General features: G+C 33.3%; 3 protein-coding genes across 5 annotated transcripts; 2 read left to right on the top strand and 1 right to left on the bottom strand.

Annotated features, from left to right (window-relative positions):
* The first annotated feature begins 54 nt into the window (after positions 1-54).
* Positions 55-3,443, top strand: LOC143429834 (TBC1 domain family member 19). The gene is made up of 12 exons (XM_076905641.1): positions 55-171; positions 294-416; positions 482-689; positions 777-864; positions 943-1,003; positions 1,103-1,333; positions 1,407-1,481; positions 1,570-1,804; positions 1,913-2,114; positions 2,172-2,358; positions 2,425-2,915; positions 3,423-3,443. The coding sequence occupies exons 1-11, from the start codon at positions 58-60 to the stop codon at positions 2,491-2,493; spliced, it is 1,593 nt and encodes a 530-aa protein (XP_076761756.1). The 5' UTR covers positions 55-57; the 3' UTR covers positions 2,494-2,915; positions 3,423-3,443.
* A 23-nt stretch (positions 3,444-3,466) lies between these two features.
* Positions 3,467-10,940, top strand: Pod1 (coronin). Of its 2 annotated transcripts, XM_076905638.1 has the most exons (18): positions 3,467-3,604; positions 3,974-4,188; positions 4,276-4,424; positions 4,507-4,693; positions 4,780-5,077; positions 5,210-5,465; positions 5,544-5,696; positions 6,902-7,267; positions 7,570-8,194; positions 8,271-8,384; positions 8,468-8,638; positions 8,740-9,178; positions 9,263-9,401; positions 9,522-9,728; positions 9,857-9,992; positions 10,068-10,204; positions 10,431-10,520; positions 10,643-10,940. In XM_076905638.1, exons 2-18 carry the CDS (start codon positions 4,029-4,031, stop codon positions 10,649-10,651), a joined length of 3,636 nt encoding a protein of 1,211 aa, XP_076761753.1. In that variant the 5' UTR covers positions 3,467-3,604; positions 3,974-4,028; the 3' UTR covers positions 10,652-10,940. The 2 variants fall into 2 exon arrangements, with proteins under 2 accessions (XP_076761753.1, XP_076761754.1); XM_076905639.1 differs by lacking the exon at positions 6,902-7,267 and having other exon boundaries at positions 10,643-10,939.
* A 2,940-nt stretch (positions 10,941-13,880) lies between these two features.
* Positions 13,881-15,902, bottom strand: Ufm1 (Ubiquitin-fold modifier 1). Of its 2 annotated transcripts, XM_076905643.1 has the most exons (4): positions 15,776-15,902; positions 15,552-15,608; positions 14,159-14,289; positions 13,881-14,071 (listed from the first exon to the last, which is right to left on the bottom strand). In XM_076905643.1, exons 1-4 carry the CDS (start codon positions 15,778-15,780, stop codon positions 14,001-14,003), a joined length of 264 nt encoding a protein of 87 aa, XP_076761758.1. In that variant the 5' UTR covers positions 15,781-15,902; the 3' UTR covers positions 13,881-14,000. The 2 variants fall into 2 exon arrangements, with proteins under 2 accessions (XP_076761758.1, XP_076761757.1); XM_076905642.1 differs by lacking the exons at positions 13,881-14,071; positions 15,552-15,608; positions 15,776-15,902 and adding an exon at positions 14,493-15,545 and having other exon boundaries at positions 14,158-14,289.
* Between the last annotated feature and the right edge of the window lie 1,044 nt (positions 15,903-16,946).

Raw genomic sequence — 16,946 nt, 5'->3', positions numbered from 1 at the left:
TATTTAGTTAGAAATAGGTACATTCGGATCTATTGGAAATTTCCAAAAAACATAAAAATGGCTGAAAAATCGGCGGAGTGCAAAGACATATCATTGAAAAAATCAGCGAAAAAGTTAACGGAGGAAATACAAAGCATGGCTAACTATAAGAATCTTTACACTGAAATTCAGGTATACAAAACGTATCCAATTATTACAATCGTTAATCACAAATGTCTATACATTCCTGAAGGCAGGAACTTAGGAGGCTTTAAATCCTTGGTTTGCTTTTCAACAATTCATATTGTTCGCAGAGGCTTGTTACAACTACCGCAATAAAAAGAGAAGATTTTAAAAATACGTTAATGGATGCGCTAAAAAGTAACGGTTTAGAAACGGAAATTAGAAACACGGTATTTCATTGGGTCAGATCGCAAGTATGTAATTTTTATGAAAAGATTCTCTTCGCAATAAGACGCTGTTTAAATAAAATGTTTTTTAGAGTACTTTATCTCCGGCATCTGTCTCATCTACGGAGGAAGTAGATCTGACTTATCTGAAAAAAACTCAAATTCAATGGGAGCGAAGAATACAAAAATCGTTAAATTCAACGTGCAACGAATTAAACGTGCCACTGGCACGTATAAGACCGAACGCAGATCGCGAGGAACTTGCTGAGAAATGGAACGAATTGAGCACTTACGACATCGGTAATCTTGATACTGAATCCAATAAAAATGTTTATTAAATAAATTACTACGATAAATTCTAAAATTGCTGTTTAATTTAATTTTTAGATCTGTCACAGTATAGACCTCTTTACTCTCCAAAAGATTTCCTGGACATACTATTTTCCATTCGAAATCCTTCTTTCAAAAAGCAACCGTATGTACATATTATTTTTTAACTAATATAACAAATTAACTGCTTTGTTTGTTTTAATGACAATAACAATTTTCTTAGGGACGAACTAAATTGGGAATTCAGTCACATACAAATTCGCGTAAAAACTCTTACGCAATTGGTATCCATGATTATCGTATACATTTAAACAAATAAATTATATTCTAATTAAACATACATTAGGTGATTAATCATTGTTACTATGCTTTTTTTTTAATAGAGACGTCTTTACGCGGAATTTGCTAATGGGACACCACTACTAGGAGTAAATCCTGACATGCCTAGTTCGGAGAATTTTGCAAATTTAGAAGAGGAGAGGATTTACATTGGTGAGAAGGTGTTGAAATCGAATAACGCACCGATCGCGCAAGAATTCTTGAAGCGTGGAGCTCCTCGAGCACTTCGTGGTCGCCTTTGGTCCCTTGTGCTGGGCTCCGTAGTAAAAGAGAATGTAAAAGTTCTACGATCAGCTTTAAAAACTAATCATTTTTATTTATTTATCTATTTATAGATTATTCCTATAGGATTTAGAATATTACGAGGAGTTAAAAAATATGGTGCTACAATATGATATTGTCATAGATAAATTAATAATAAAGGTTATCATATTTTTATTGCTTCAACAAATTTATTACCAATTTTTTTATCATAATTTATTAATATTTTGTAATCTGTTCCTTATTTTAGGATGTGCAGCTGACAGCGCGAAACGATGATCAATATTTCGTGTTTGAGGATGTTTTATATAAAACGATGCTATGCTTTTCTCGTGATTCGGAAGTGTTAGCGCCAGTCACGACGGACAGAAGCGCTGGTGGTCAAGTAATTCATGCCGTTTTGCAAGGAAAACCGGCCACCTTAGAAAATACGTTAGTCTTCCCACCAAGTGGTGTAATTCCATTTCATGGGTTTGCGATGTATGGTACACATAATTTAATTCTAATATGAACAAATTCTGTCCATAATTAATAAAATTTATTATCAAACGATAATGTACACTATTGTTAACAAAATATATACTGGGTTTCAGCTACGCCATTTTGTTATCTGTACGATGACCCATGTGCAATGTATTACACATTCAGAGCATTTTATTTGCGATACTGGTTCCGATTGCATACTGTTTCTAGTCATGAACAAGGTATCGTAGCGTTGTGCTTACTTTTTGAGAGACTGCTACAGTGTCACGAACCTCTGCTTTGGATTCATTTTAGAAATATCCACATACAACCGTAAGTTCAACTTTTTTTATTCATACGTAGAATAAAATTAATTAATTTCTTTTTTAGAATAAGAATCGTGTTTAAATGGATCATGAGAGGATTCAGTGGTCATTTACCACCGGAGCAACTGCTTTACCTTTGGGACTTAATTTTAAGTTACGATTGCTTAGAAATTATTCCGCTGCTCGCAGTCGTTATTTTGAGTTTCCGAAAAGAGAATTTAATGCAAGTCAATAATCAACAAAGTGTCGAGGTAAAAATGGAACAATTTATTTAACTATCCATAGAACATTGCATTATATTCACTATTTATTTTCAGGCTGTATTGGCAGATTTGTCTTCTTTAAAAATTATTCCACTATTGCAGTTGGCTTTGTTAAATGAATAATGTGACAAAGGGAATAGAATAAATTCTTCGTTTGAATTTAAATTTAAAATTTATGCAGGAGGAATCCTCTTGCGTTTGCGCGAACTGACATACATCTCTACATATATGTTTTTCGTGATTCATAGATTACACCACTACAAGAAATTAGATCAACGATTAGTTAAATGATGAAGTGTTCTTCAATGGGGACTAATAATATTGAGTAATTTGAGAAGCGCATAAATTGATTGACATCATCGATATGTATCACAAACAGTAAAATATTCGCCAGTTTTTCTACATACTGTAGATGTATGTAGTTGAGCAAGAAAGACCAATATTGTCTGTACTCGCAGCTGATTTCGGAACATAACTGTGTACATACAAGGTGTCTTAAAACTACGAATGTACATCTATTCAATAAAAATTATGCAGTATACAAAGTAAGCAAATATAGGTACACATTACAAGCATTCTAATAAAATGCAAAATTATCAAAATTTTAATTTTATATGCACATTTAACACAAATGTAAAATATTACACTTTTTTTCTATCCTTCCATCTCTCTCTCTCTCTCTCTCTGTCTTTCCCTGCTTCTCTCTCTTCCTCTTTCTTTGTATTGAAAAATCTGTTAATTCTAGCTTATAATTATTAATTAATACTATTATTAAAAGTAAAAGTTGATAATTACTAATAAACACTGTTCTTTATGTATTAGAAAAGGTTGCAAATAATAAGATGCATGTTTTTTTTTTTTAGCTTCTGGAATTCCTTGTCCAATATCCACAAACTATATAATTGTATTACTGAATTGAGCGATATATGCTATTAGTGTAAATTATTGCACGAGAGTTATATTTAAACTCTTATTTTTTTGTTTCAATATGAGGTATCTTTTTTAAATATTCTTTTTAAAACACACTATATGTTGGAACTTGTGATTGACAGAGATAGAAGATGTCACGTTGGAGGGGGGCCTTCCTGTTTCCGGCTGTCAGCCGTGGTGACCAGAGACGCCTACCTGCCATCGTCGTTGTTTATAGTAACTGGTTGGCCTTTCCCTGGATTTAAAAAGCTGTGGTAGCTGATATCTCGTAAAAAGCGTGCAAAGCCACGCCAAGTAGCGGCTAGTGAGTAAAACAGTAGCCCGATTTTATATTTTCCAGCCCTAAACTCGCGTTTAATTATTAGTGTTATTACTTGCGGAGCTACCACGGATAAGGGTGGGGTGATTCTCACCCCCAAATTATTAGTCATGCACAGCTTTGTATCAGTGTCGAAGCCTCTCGTTTAGCGTTATTTTCTGTATACGTTCTTCAAGTACCCTGTAACTTATCTGATTGATCTCAAATATTTAATCAAAAATTTTCAACAAAATATAAATCCTCATTTACATATTGCCCAAGGATTTATATTATTTAATAAAGTCCACTGAAAACTTTTGTGGATTGATCAAGTCTTGAAAGTGTGTTGTTCATTTATGACATTATTTTTACTAGATTACATGATTTAAACGGCAATTGGTTCGAAGGCTATATTGTTAGAAACGTCAAAATGGCTTGGCGTTTTAAAGCATCCAAGTATAAAAATGCAGCACCGATCGTCCCTAAGCCAGAAGCCTGCATTAGGGACATCTCGGTTGGCTCTTATCAAACCTATGGCAATAACATTGCGGCATCTGCTGCATTTATGGCATTTAATGTAGATCATAATGGTATATCTATATGTTTCAATATGTTATATCTGATCTAATATATTTTGTAGTGTGGTATTATAATATAATCTTTTTCTTTCTAATTAGGGTCTAATCTTGCTGTGTTACCTCTGGAAGACTGTGGTAGAAAGAGTAAAACTATGCCTTTGCTTCACGCTCATGCAGACACAGTAACAGATATGGATTTTTCTCCATTTCATGATGGCATATTGGCCACTGGTTCACAGGATTGTCTTGTAAATAATGCATATTTTATTTTGTTGTTAGTAACTTAGACAACACGTATCAAGTATTATACTATTATACTTGTAATTATAGGTTAAACTATGGCACATCCCAGAAACTGGGTTAGAGGAACCCTTATGCAATCCTGAGTGTACATTCTCCCATCGTCAGAGAAGAGTAGAGGTAGTCTGTTGGCATCCGTCAGCTGAACACCTTCTTACAACAGTGTCCTATACAAATCTATCCCTGTGGGATGTGATTTCGCAGCAAGAACTTTTTTGTAATTAAAATATTGTATATATTCTTGTAAATTATAGATATCTCAATAATTCAAAATTTACTCAATGCTTTTCTGTTATACTGCAGCCAATAGTGACCACGCAGATGTCATCCAGTCTTTAAGCTGGAAGCAAGATGGTGTACTTTTAGCTACATCTTGCAAAGACAAACAAGTAAGGATCATAGACCCTCGTGCCTCTGAGTGCATTGTCAATTCTTGCTCAAGTCACCAAAGTATCAAGGACTCGAGGATTGTTTGGTTAAACAACAGCGACAGAATACTCACTACAGGATTCGATGCAGCAAGACTAAGACAAGTTTACATAAGAGACCTAAGGCATTTAAATGAACCAGTGAAAACTTTAGAACTGGACTGCAGTACAGGGTAAGGGAAATGATTACTGAAAATAGTGTCCATTTTTATGTTATTTACCCCAAAATTTTATTCAACCCATCCAAATGTATTTATCACAACAAGCTATATCACAATTCTGATAAAGATTATTATTTTTCACAGAATCTTAATGCCCCTCTTTGATCCTGATACAAACATGCTTTTCTTAGCTGGGAAAGGAGACACTACCATAATGTATATGGAAGTTATGGACAAAGATCCATTCTTGGTCGAAGGTATTCGTCATAGCGGCGAACAAACCAAAGGAGTATGTTTGGTACCAAAACGAGCATTGAACGTAATGCAAGCTGAAGTCAATAGATTACTGCAACTCACTTCTAACATGGTGATACCTATTATGTATCAAGTTCCACGAAAAGTAAGTCCATTGTAACTCTACTGCAAGTGTTTTGAATAATTTGCGACATGTAAACCATTTTCTACTTTTCAATTTCAGACATACAGAGATTTTCATGCGGACATATATCCAGAAACAATAGGCTGTATTGCACAGAATAATGCGGTAGCCTGGATCAAAGGGAACGATATGCCTGTTCCGAAAATATCATTAGATCCCGCCAAGAGGAATAAAGGGGAGGAACCTATTACTGTAAGTAGATATTTTTATATTTCTTGGGCACTCTTTAGAATTAAATAAATTTATATAGAGTATAGCAGAATTTTCGAATGAATATAGATAAAATCGGTTGTTTCTTCTATGATGTAAAATACATTATATGGTTTTCTTCAGGAATACATAATTTTTTTAAATTGCACGCTTATCACCATCATTTCATTTCATACTTTTTTTGCTGTGCATTTTCTTAGTTCTGGAATAAGTTTTTACAAGTTTTTGATGTGTTGTGTGATGTTCAAAAAGAAAAACAGCAAAGTATCAGGCTTGTGCAATTAAAGTGTGTAAAAATTGTAAATATAGAATTAAAAATTTATTTTCTCTGATGCATTGCTGTTTATGTGATGTTGTGTATATAAGAAAGTAATATAGAAGTAGAACATAATTTAAACATCTCAATTATTTCTATTGTAAATTTATTATACATTCTTTTACACATTTTATTTAAAGACAGAATGTTATTGGCTGATAATGTATGTTTTATTTTTGCATCATTTGATTATTTTTTTATTTCCTCATGTTCTGTGTATATTTTTTCACGTTTCAGATATCCAATATATGTTTTATAATTTATGCGTTAGCACCATTCAAAGTGTTATTCCTGGCACGTGTAATTTAAATGGCAATTGATGTTCTCTGTAGCTTATCCTACCAGCGTAAGTAATCCTGAGTATGATGCGCGAAACATAATTGTTCTTATGTTTTTAGACATGCGCTTTGAATACACCCCTTTCTTTTTGTATATATATACACATGTTTTCGAATTGTTTGTTATCTTCAAGCATAAAAAAGTAGGGTTTCAATAGTGCCGTGTATTTATATTACTTTCCCTTTCCCGCGAATTTTTTCGTACTATTGTAAACATGAAAATAATATGTGTGTATGCGTGACAAGCTTATACAATACTAGAGATGTCTATCGCATAACGTTAATATTAAACACGTCATGATTTATATTTTTCTTACTATATAGGGGGTGAATTTTTTTTTTTTCAAGTTATCTACTATATTGTATATGTACTAAATGAGAGAATAAAATGCAATAGATATTTCCGGTATTATAGAAATTCTGCAGCGTCGATATCTTGCTTGAAATAAAAATGTTGAGAATGAGGGTTGGAGTTCGTCGATAGTTTGGGTGAAATACAGTTCGCGTCATTAAGGAATTTACCGTACCTCCAGGTACACAAAGGAAACTTAGCAACACTGAAAGAGAACGAACAGGAGATTAAGATGGAACAGAAACCGTCGAAGCCCGTATCAATCGTTGCGCCCAAGGTGTACGTGAAAACCCAAGAGGTAAATGAAAAGGAACCTATGCCTGAAAACGATGTCGAGAAGATAGAAGAACCAAAGAAGATCGATGTGGAAGACGAGAAGAGTAAGGTGCAGAACGGTGGACAAATTCCACCTAAGCCCTTACCAAGGTCATCGAGAACGAATAGCATTTCGGAGGATGAACCAAAGCCGGTCGCACGTCCTCGCACATCGCCAAGCGTGGGCTCAGTAGTTACATCTGTGAATCCTAATGCGATTGGGGGATATAAGGTTGTAATCTGCCTATAAGAAAAAATGCAGTCATGCGTTGTTTAACGAGCTTTAGTTCCTAAGTAAAAATATTCTATCGTTCATTGAAATATCGTTACACAACACATGACTGTGTAATAGCAATTAGAAAAAATTGAAAAATGTTCTACTTCTGTATGCGTGGCGATATCGTGTGCACTAATATACCGTTTCATTACTTTTTCATTGCAATCATAATTTCACCCTGAATAATTCATCGTAAATAAGCGATGTTTCTTAATAAAACAGCAAATAGTAATGTGTTATTTTTGCACTGTTTCTAGCCTCGTCTAGGTCCAAAACCGTTCCAAGCAAAGTCTGGCAGCCAAGAATTTTCTTTCGATAAAATTTTCTCCGTTCCTGTAGCGCCAAATAACGACACCAATGGCTATCAAAACGATCTAAGTAACCAAATAGAGAACAACATTGAGCCAGAAAAATCACCTTCCTTTAATAACGAACGCATCAAAGATACAGAGAATGGAAAGAGCGACTCCAGCTCTCTAGAGGAAGATGCAAATTCAAGTGACTCTGGTTATAAACCAAAAACACCAAGCACGGCTGAGAGGCGTAAAGTTTTTGAGATAAAGGTAAAAGATGAGTCGCCGGAAAATGAAGATCTTGCAAATTTCGAGCGCGGAAATGCAAACAGAAATTCGATCGCCGAAAGAAGGAGACTTTATGAAAGTCGTTCCGTCTCTGTGACTGATGGAAACTTGGCAGAGAAGGCGATGGGATCGCCAACGATGCTGAGGCGCAGAGATTCCTTTAAAACTAAAAGCGAGGTAATTAAAGAGGACGAGGTTAAAAAAGTTATCTCGATGTTACGCCAGCAAAGCATGGACCCGCGATTGGAAAAAGTCGATAATTCTGTGACGCCGACACCTAAAAGAACGTCAACCGTATTTGGTAAGAAAAAATAGAAAAGATACGTTTGATTCAGTACATAATTAGAATATTAATAATTTATGTTTGCCGTGTATAGGTAGAGTATCGAAATTTAGACATTTGAAAGGTACACCGGGTCACAAATCTACACATATCGAGAACATAAGAAACATTAGTAGACAAATATCCGGTGAATGTGATGGTTTTCATGGTAATTTATATTTCCTGTAGAACACACAACATTTTATATGATGAAATATACGTTGCATTAGTTGGATCAATATTCGATTTTAGCTAATTCCGATCGAGTTGCGGTACCACTTAGTGGACCAGGTGGTAAAATAGCAGTTCTCGAATTGAAGAAGACTGGAAGGCTACCGGATGGTGTCATGCCAGCGTTAGTACACGGTGCCACTGTAATGGATTTTCAATGGAATCCGTTCGATAATCAACGACTAGCCGTCGGTAAAGGAATTACAAATATTTTTATGCTTATTTATTTTTTTTTAAACAGAAGTACAGAAGTATTATTAAAAGATATTTAACGTTGTGTTATTTATTAACAGCATGCGATGACGGGATGATCCGGTTGTGGGAAATACCAGAATTCGGACTGGCAGAACCAACAAATGAGCCAAAACACATTATTAAAGCCCACACCGATAAAATATACTTAATTAAATTTCACCCATTGGCGTCGGATGTCCTAGCATCAGCCTCGTATGATATGACCGTTAAAATCTGGGACCTAACACTTTTATCGTCTTGCGAAACAGCAGTCGCGAAAATAACGCTAATGGGGCACACAGATCAGATTTTCAGTCTAGCGTGGTCACCATGTGGTCAGTATCTTGCGAGTGCGTGCAAAGATGGAAAATTACGAATATACAAACCGCGATCCAGTGATGTACCAGTAAAAACTGGAAAAGGACCCGTCGGTACCAGAGGTGCACGAGTTGTCTGGGCATTGAAAGGACAATTTCTCGTTGTAATGGGTTTCGATAAGTACGCGCGACATTAAAACTTTTATAGTTGTTTAATACTATGATATATGTAGGATAATCTATTACTAATTGTATTTACTTTCAGAGTTTCAGAAAGACAAATATACGTGTTTAAAGCGGATAATCTTAATACTCCATTGACTACGGTCGGATTAGACGTATCACCCGCAATTTTAATGCCATATTATGACGAAGATAGTTCGACTCTATTCTTGACGGGACGTGTGAGTTCTTATATTATTCCTTTTATTTAATACTCTTCGTATCTAAATTATTAGCCTTAAATATCTTATTATTCAAATTTAGGTTAATAACTGTAAGATAAATACAACAAATTTTTTTAGGGTGATTCAACGATATATGCTTTTGAAGTTACGGAAGAACCTCCATATTGCTGTCCACTTAGCCACCATCGATGTAGCAGTTTGCATCAGGGATTATCGTTTCTTCCCAAGAACAAGTGCGATGTTGCTAGTGTAGAATTTGCATCGGCTTTAAGATTAACAAACAATACGATAGAACCTTTGAGCTTTACGGTGCCACGTATAAAGGTAAATTCAGTAGGATGTGTATATTTTTAATGAATTCCTATAATCTGTTGACTGTACTATTCTATTCGATATGATGTTAATTGAAGTTTAATATCGACAAGGGAATAAATTAATTGTAATCATTGCAGAGTGAACTTTTCCAAGATGATTTGTTCCCGCCAACTAAAGTTACTTGGAAGCCAACCATGACTGCCACCGAGTGGTTTAACGGAGCTAACAAGCAAGCATACAGAATAAGTCTAAAACCACCTGGCATGGACAACTGTAAGTAAAAGTTTAAATCATTTTTACATAAAACATGAAACATTTTTACTAAAAACATTTGGACTTTATGCATAGTAACTGAAAATCAAGGCCAAGCTGTAGTTACTGCGCCAGTTGCAGCAAAACAGCAATCAACAATTCCATTTTCCGTATCTGCTCAACCTTTCAACAGACTTGGATGGAACCCTGATGTGAAAGCTAAACAAGAAGAGGTAAACAGTTGAAGAACAATTCAGCACGGCTTATAAACCATAGCCAGCACTCTTTTTTGTTTTAATCTTAATTTCTATTGCAATTTTTTGAATCACAATAAGGCACAGCTACTCAGAAAATTATATATCTGTGAAGCTGTATTGGACTTTTAAAAATAAATTCAAAAGGCTCATAGTTTTACATTTTATTTTGTCTGAATATAAATTGTTAATTTTTGTATGATAGATCCAAAAGACGATGAGCAACTTTGTAGGAGATGTAATACAATGCTCTTTGGAACAAGATCACATGGAAGGTGTAGAGGAACATGAATGGGTGGGTTATATGTATTATTCATCTAACATACTTTATAATACATTTTTTATACTCTGAGTTGTCCACATTATAATGCAAAATCATTAAATCGTATTTATGAAATTCTGGTATTTTATTTACAGGATGAGTGAAGGTTGCACATCATCGGTAGGTGATTAAAATAAAGCGGTAAGATTAAGTAAATTTAAATGTAGTTGTTCGGAACGTAATTAATTCGTAAGTTAAAAGCCGATGGCATAAGTGGAAGTATTTCAATATTAGAGTCGTACAATGGTGAAGAGATATTTATAATTGGAATGTACTTCCAAAAGTAAAAAAGTTTTCATTCAAAAAGATTAACGGTACGTGTGCGGTTTATTCGATTGTAAGAATCGCTTAACATATATATAATTACAAATGATTATGTTACACCAGTTTAATTTAAAGAAAAAAGACAAAAAAAACTGAGGACATGAATATTAAAGAGTTTCCAATTTCACGTTAAAATTATACTATAATAGTTCAGTGATAACGTATTTGTGAAGAAAAAGCAAAAAAAAAAACGTAAAATTGTAGTCCTTTGTTGTAAATGATTTCTACTAGTTGCCATTTTATTATTCACTTGATATTTAGAATGATAGTTATTTTAAGAACTGTCCTAAAAATTTAGATTTTTACAATAGTTTTCGATCACATATTCCAGAATCATCATGGTTTTAAAAATATAAAATTACTGGTACTATATATTCTGCAATGTATTTTTAACACTGGGTGATAACAAATCTACTGATTAATTTCATTCCTTTATTTCTACAATTTCAGAATGCTTTAAGATATGATATTCTTATAATTTAAGACGTTAAAAAATTTAGCGCGTTGATTAGAAATGGGCATTGCTTGAACGGATATTATTCGTTATTTATTTCAAACGAAATTATTTATTTATTTCTCACGATTACTATACGAAAAATTATTTTAGAAGCTTATATGATATACCCCAATAGAGTATTTATGAACATCTATTAACGTTACTTAGCAAGCACTGCTCCTTTCTATTGATAAATAAAACAATATCCAATGATCTATAAAGAAAACTTAGTCCTCGACAAAGTGATATATGATTTATATGATATATATTATATCTCTATTAGTGCCACGTATCTTTCTTTATTTATACATTATCAATGATAGTCTCAGCGTATACATTATTGTAATGTAATCATTATACGTATAATATTAGCGAACGATACATTTTTCATGAATCAAGAATAGAAATTTGTACACACACACGCACATGCTATAATGAGATAAAATGATAAACGAAAGTTAAAAGACATCATCCACGTTGAAATCTATATCGCGATATAGTCAACATGTATCGAAACAAATTTCGAGATGTATTTGACAAGAATTTATCTCGATACATATCTTGCATATCGCGATATAAGCCTCGATGTGTATAAGGTCTTTTATACGTGTTAAATCATAAGTAAACAATTGTATGGCGAAGTATGCACACTGTAACTGATTGTACGTTCAGCGTTTTCCACGATCTTTAAGCGGTGATTCAACAACTATATCGTACATAACGAATAAATCAAGTTTTATACTCTTTCAATTACGCCAAAGTATCTATAAAAGTAAAAAAGTAGAAGACTCACTGAATGTACTATAAACGTAAAACCACTTTTTTCATTCATCATTGTGCATCTATCATTAAATAAATCGTCGAAGCGTTTAATTCCATGTTTATTGGTAATTGGTGAAATATGTTTTAGATTACAAGTAGTAGAAAAATGCGTATTTTTTTATGCGATACACACTGAACTAATACTTTTTAATGGTCTAATAGAAATTAAGAACGGTAGAATGATTTACCATTCCTACAACACGTATATTTGTTTGCGATTTTATACAACAGTTTCTATTCTATTTAGATAAATCATTTTCTAATTCACGCGTATATAGTCTAATTATCTGTAACAATAGTTTCTCGTAACTATTAAGAATATGATGTTGTTCCTAGCTCGTGCGACCGAAAGCAGTTTTGTATGGATAAAGTATTCCTCTAGTTTTAACGAGCCTACGAATGAACATGGTATTTGCGCTTTCACGTGTGAATTACGCACATTTTATACTTTTATATTTGACCATCATGGTAATTTATGAATTGTATGTAAAGAAAAGAAAAAATGATTAGTCTGGTGGTGCTATGCCTTTTCGGTACACCCTAGCTTGTAGTCGCCGGAAGTACGATGAACCATACGATCATTGCTCAGTTTGCTCAACAATCCAACTAACATTCCATTTTGTATTTTTTCATAAAAAAAAGAAAAAAAGAAGGGCACAAAATCATGACTCACGAGAAGTTGAAAGAGGTGCCAAAGGTATCATATAACAATTGAGAAGGAAAGAACAAAAAGCTCATGAATTAAGTTTCCTATAGATGATGGATCCAACATCTTAAAGCATTTAAGAAAATTGCGTATATTTTTCTCGACATTTCTCACGAACATGTTTTTGTACCACTTTAGAAACATAAGATTTCCCTCGATGTAAGTCAAAGGTAACAACAAAATTTTTGTATGCATCAACGGTAAAAGGAAAAAAAAAAAAAAATGAAACAAAGAGGAACAAGGTAATACTTCGCTACTGAGAGAAACAAGATTCACATTGCCCGCGTTGTAATTCACATTTGTATGTCTAAATAATTATCCGTCAGATATTCTAAAACTGAGAAACATCATTGTTGCATATTTTATCAGCCTTATTTTTTTATGCTACTGTATTCTTCCATAGTCTTATACGTAACTAAAATCACATATACATAGTGTTATGTAAAAGATGATATCTTGAAAAGTTATTGTAGGTCGCACAAATTTTTTAGTCGCTCTATTTTGAATCCTTTCTCTAGATTTGTCCATTGTAGCGAAACAATAAATGTAATAGGACAGAAAATAGATAAAAATTGTTTCCAACTTACGATGTTCAATTCGTAAATACTGTATCACGCGTAACTAATCAATAATGTGAGTATTTTCTTTTAACATAAAACAGTAGACTAATAATCACTCTCAATAATTAACACAATCTTTCGTAAGCCGCGATATAAAGATATTCACACAGGAAAACTGTTTTGATTGCAACAAGAAGTTTCTTAGTATTCAATATTACGCTATGACTGATCGCTAAGTAATTTACCATGTAGTGACATACCTTTGTATCGACCTTATACCTCTTACATGTACTTCACTTATAAAATCTTTTTATCAAAAATGTATATCTTCCCCTGTGTTCCGTATGATTTTACCCTCATATTATTTATGTTATGCTTAAAGTAAAAAATATTATATGTATTTATTAAAAAATTTGTTTGAAAAATTCAATTTAGAAAACTCTCATAGGAATGATTTTATTTGAATTTACATGTTACGAAGAAATAATTTATACGTAGACGAACATATTAAAAAAGCAATACGTTTTTCTCGAAACTTATGCCAATCATCTAGCGTACCCAACACGATCTCTGGGAATTAATCTCAGTTCAGATCCGTGTTTAAGAAAAACGTTTCCTGAAACCAATAAAATCATATGTACACATGTATTATTTAAAAGTTTTTAACAAATAAAGCAAGTACTTTATAATATGGAAAATTTACCTGCTGTTTGCTGTGGATTAATACCTATTCCATCATCTGTAATTATTGCGGATGTGGATGGAGACACTTTGAACTCTTCAGCAGCAAATTTTAATACAGCAGTGAAAGGTGTATTTTCCGGTACACTGAGTCTACAATTGTAAACACATATCGTTAAAAATTATTACCAAATTTTTGTTTCATTTACAAGGCTAAATATAAAAATACGGACTTAAAATAATGAGAGTTTATACAAATAATTGTCAAACAATATATACACTAATATAATTAATTTAATTAATTCTGCATAAACTCTCTTTTCGCTTTAACGAATGTACAAGGATTGTGCTATTACCATCTGATATCATTTTCAATTTTATGCCATATTGTACCATTGGGATGTGTTTTAACTAATTGCACTCTGTTGTATATCGTTTCTGAAATATCTTCCGGACCATCTAACAACGTTTCTACTAATTTAACAAGATGATCATATTGAAATTCATATTTAGATATCCAATGATTTTTTATTGGATCATATTCCATATTACGAGCAAAATAAAATATGCTATCGAGAAAATTTGTATAAAATTCCATATTTTTGTTTCGCATTAATGTCCAAAGCGATTTCTTTTCTATACCTACGAGAGCTAAACAAACATTTGCGTCGTTTTTTACAAGTCTGTTTGACAATACCTGAATTATTAATTGCTTGATTTTACTGTGATTATCTAAATTAACAGCAATCTTGACCAGTTTCAAGTTAAAACCATCATTAGACATTTTATAAATATAGTCTAAAACCTCATACTCGTTACCATTGCCAATTAAAAATTCCCAAGACATGATCAAAGCGTCATCCTGCATATTCGAAGCAGGAACACCTAGCTTTTCTAGGGATTCTATAACTATATTCATACACACTCCATTAGTTAATATACGTTTAAGAAAAACATTTAATCTCTCACTCCCACAATATTGAACGTACAGTTTCAAGAATTCATCCACGATATCAGTCGAAATAATACTATCCTTCAAATATATCTCTAATAATTTATCACAAGCGTGTTTCAACTCTGAACATTTGTATAAATTCGATCTACCCTCCTTCAACCAATGACTGTGAAGATTATTCTCGAGAACTCTTTCTTTGCCTATCTCGTACGCTTTGTCGATAGTAATTTCAATAAATTGAGCGCATTGAAAGGACTTGGCAACATTTTCTACATTTGTTTCCTCGTGAACATTCGAATTCTCTATAAGAACGATGAACGTATCAAACATTCTCAATATCTCATGAAAATCAAGCTCCGACATGTTTCTGTTATTCTTTCTGCATATATGCGTACATTATTCTTCACAAATATGTGATGATACAGTGAAATTAATTAGGCGCATCGGTAAGTAAACTTACACTTTAAATGGCAGTCTCGGATCAGAGGTTAATCTTATTTTAAAGGTAACGTTAGACCTGCAACACATTAATAATATCATAGTAAACAGACAGAAATTGTGTTGCGCTGATTTATAAACAATATGGAACCATATGCTTAACATAACATGTACACCTTTCGCAGCAATGCACCAATTAATATATTAATTTCTCCCCTTTCAAATTCTACTGATTAGGATACGTACGCCATAATTATCGCCTGCTGTTTTGCTTTATAAAATGGATTTTTACACGATTCTCTTTGAAGGATACATTAACCTCAATCAATTATCATGCTCAAGCTGCTGGTAGACAGTTATTGGCAGCATAATAACTATCGAGTACAGTGGCGCCATCTATGTGGACAAGGTCCAAGCTTATCGACAATTAGTTTCAACGATCGTCGCATAGATGGCGCCACTAGTCGGATGGTAATTCACTTCGCTGTCGATAACGCTGTGCGACCAGTTTGAGCACTTTTCGCAGAGATGGTGCCACCAGTCTCTCGGTAGTTTACTTTCCTGTCGGTAACACTGTGCGACCAGTTTGAGCACTTTTCACAGAGATGGCGCCACGGGTCTAACAATTAACTGACTGAAATGGAAACTTTATTTAAACATATTCTTATTTATATTAAAATATATATCAAAAAATAATTCCACTTTAATTGGCTAATTAACAAATCGTTCCATTTTTCTAGCGCAAATACTACATACAATAAAGGTATGGAACAGAAAAGGTTCGAAGAACCAATGGAAATGAAGTAATCCCTTCATGCAGTTAACTGGCATTCATTTAAGCTTAAAGTATTATTATATTACTCATACTTTGTATCACAGTACATACAACCACCTTTAAATAAATCATTACGCATATACATTTATAATAAAAAATTTCATAACACGTAAGTGCCTATATATATATATATATATATATATATATATATATATATATATATATATATATATATATATATATACATCCTTTTAACATAATTTATAACTCGATCTATACACACGCATAATTAACGCGGTATTTAAGTATCCTTTAATTAAATGAAACCTCCTGCTTTCGTTTCGTTCACAGTTCAATTAATGCACTACCATACCTGCCGGACAATTCACTAGGTACACACGTACATATAGATACGAGTGGTACTCGCACTCGACTAAATAACTAATGCAAACATATATAATCGTAAATAACGAACCGAAGAGGAGATAGAATCAACGTTATTTGTTATATTTGTCGTTCGCAAGGTGCATCGTATTTGTTTGAAATGAATTCAGGGAAGATTCCACGGTTTTGCCGCACGCTTTGAGATCGCTACGCTGCGGTTAATCGGCTCGCGAGTAGCGCGATCGTGCCATTAAAGCT

Source organism: Xylocopa sonorina, chromosome 12 (genome assembly GCF_050948175.1).
Source record: "Xylocopa sonorina isolate GNS202 chromosome 12, iyXylSono1_principal, whole genome shotgun sequence".
Lineage (NCBI taxonomy): Eukaryota > Metazoa > Arthropoda > Insecta > Hymenoptera > Apidae > Xylocopa > Xylocopa sonorina.
This window is presented reverse-complemented; position numbering and strand designations above follow the sequence as displayed.

Coding starts and splice junctions, on each gene's coding strand:
- LOC143429834 (XM_076905641.1), top strand. CDS start 58: ATGGCTGAAAAATCGGCGGAGTGCAAAGACATATCATTGAAAAAATCA. Junction 417..481: donor TTCATTGGGTCAGATCGCAA/GTATGTAATTTT, acceptor AATGTTTTTTAG/AGTACTTTATCTCCGGCATC. Junction 1,482..1,569: donor TAGATAAATTAATAATAAAG/GTTATCATATTT, acceptor TCCTTATTTTAG/GATGTGCAGCTGACAGCGCG.
- Pod1 (XM_076905638.1), top strand. CDS start 4,029: ATGGCTTGGCGTTTTAAAGCATCCAAGTATAAAAATGCAGCACCGATC. Junction 8,385..8,467: donor TGAATGTGATGGTTTTCATG/GTAATTTATATT, acceptor ATTCGATTTTAG/CTAATTCCGATCGAGTTGCG. Junction 9,179..9,262: donor GTTGTAATGGGTTTCGATAA/GTACGCGCGACA, acceptor ATTTACTTTCAG/AGTTTCAGAAAGACAAATAT.
- Ufm1 (XM_076905642.1), bottom strand. CDS start 15,454: ATGTCGGAGCTTGATTTTCATGAGATATTGAGAATGTTTGATACGTTC.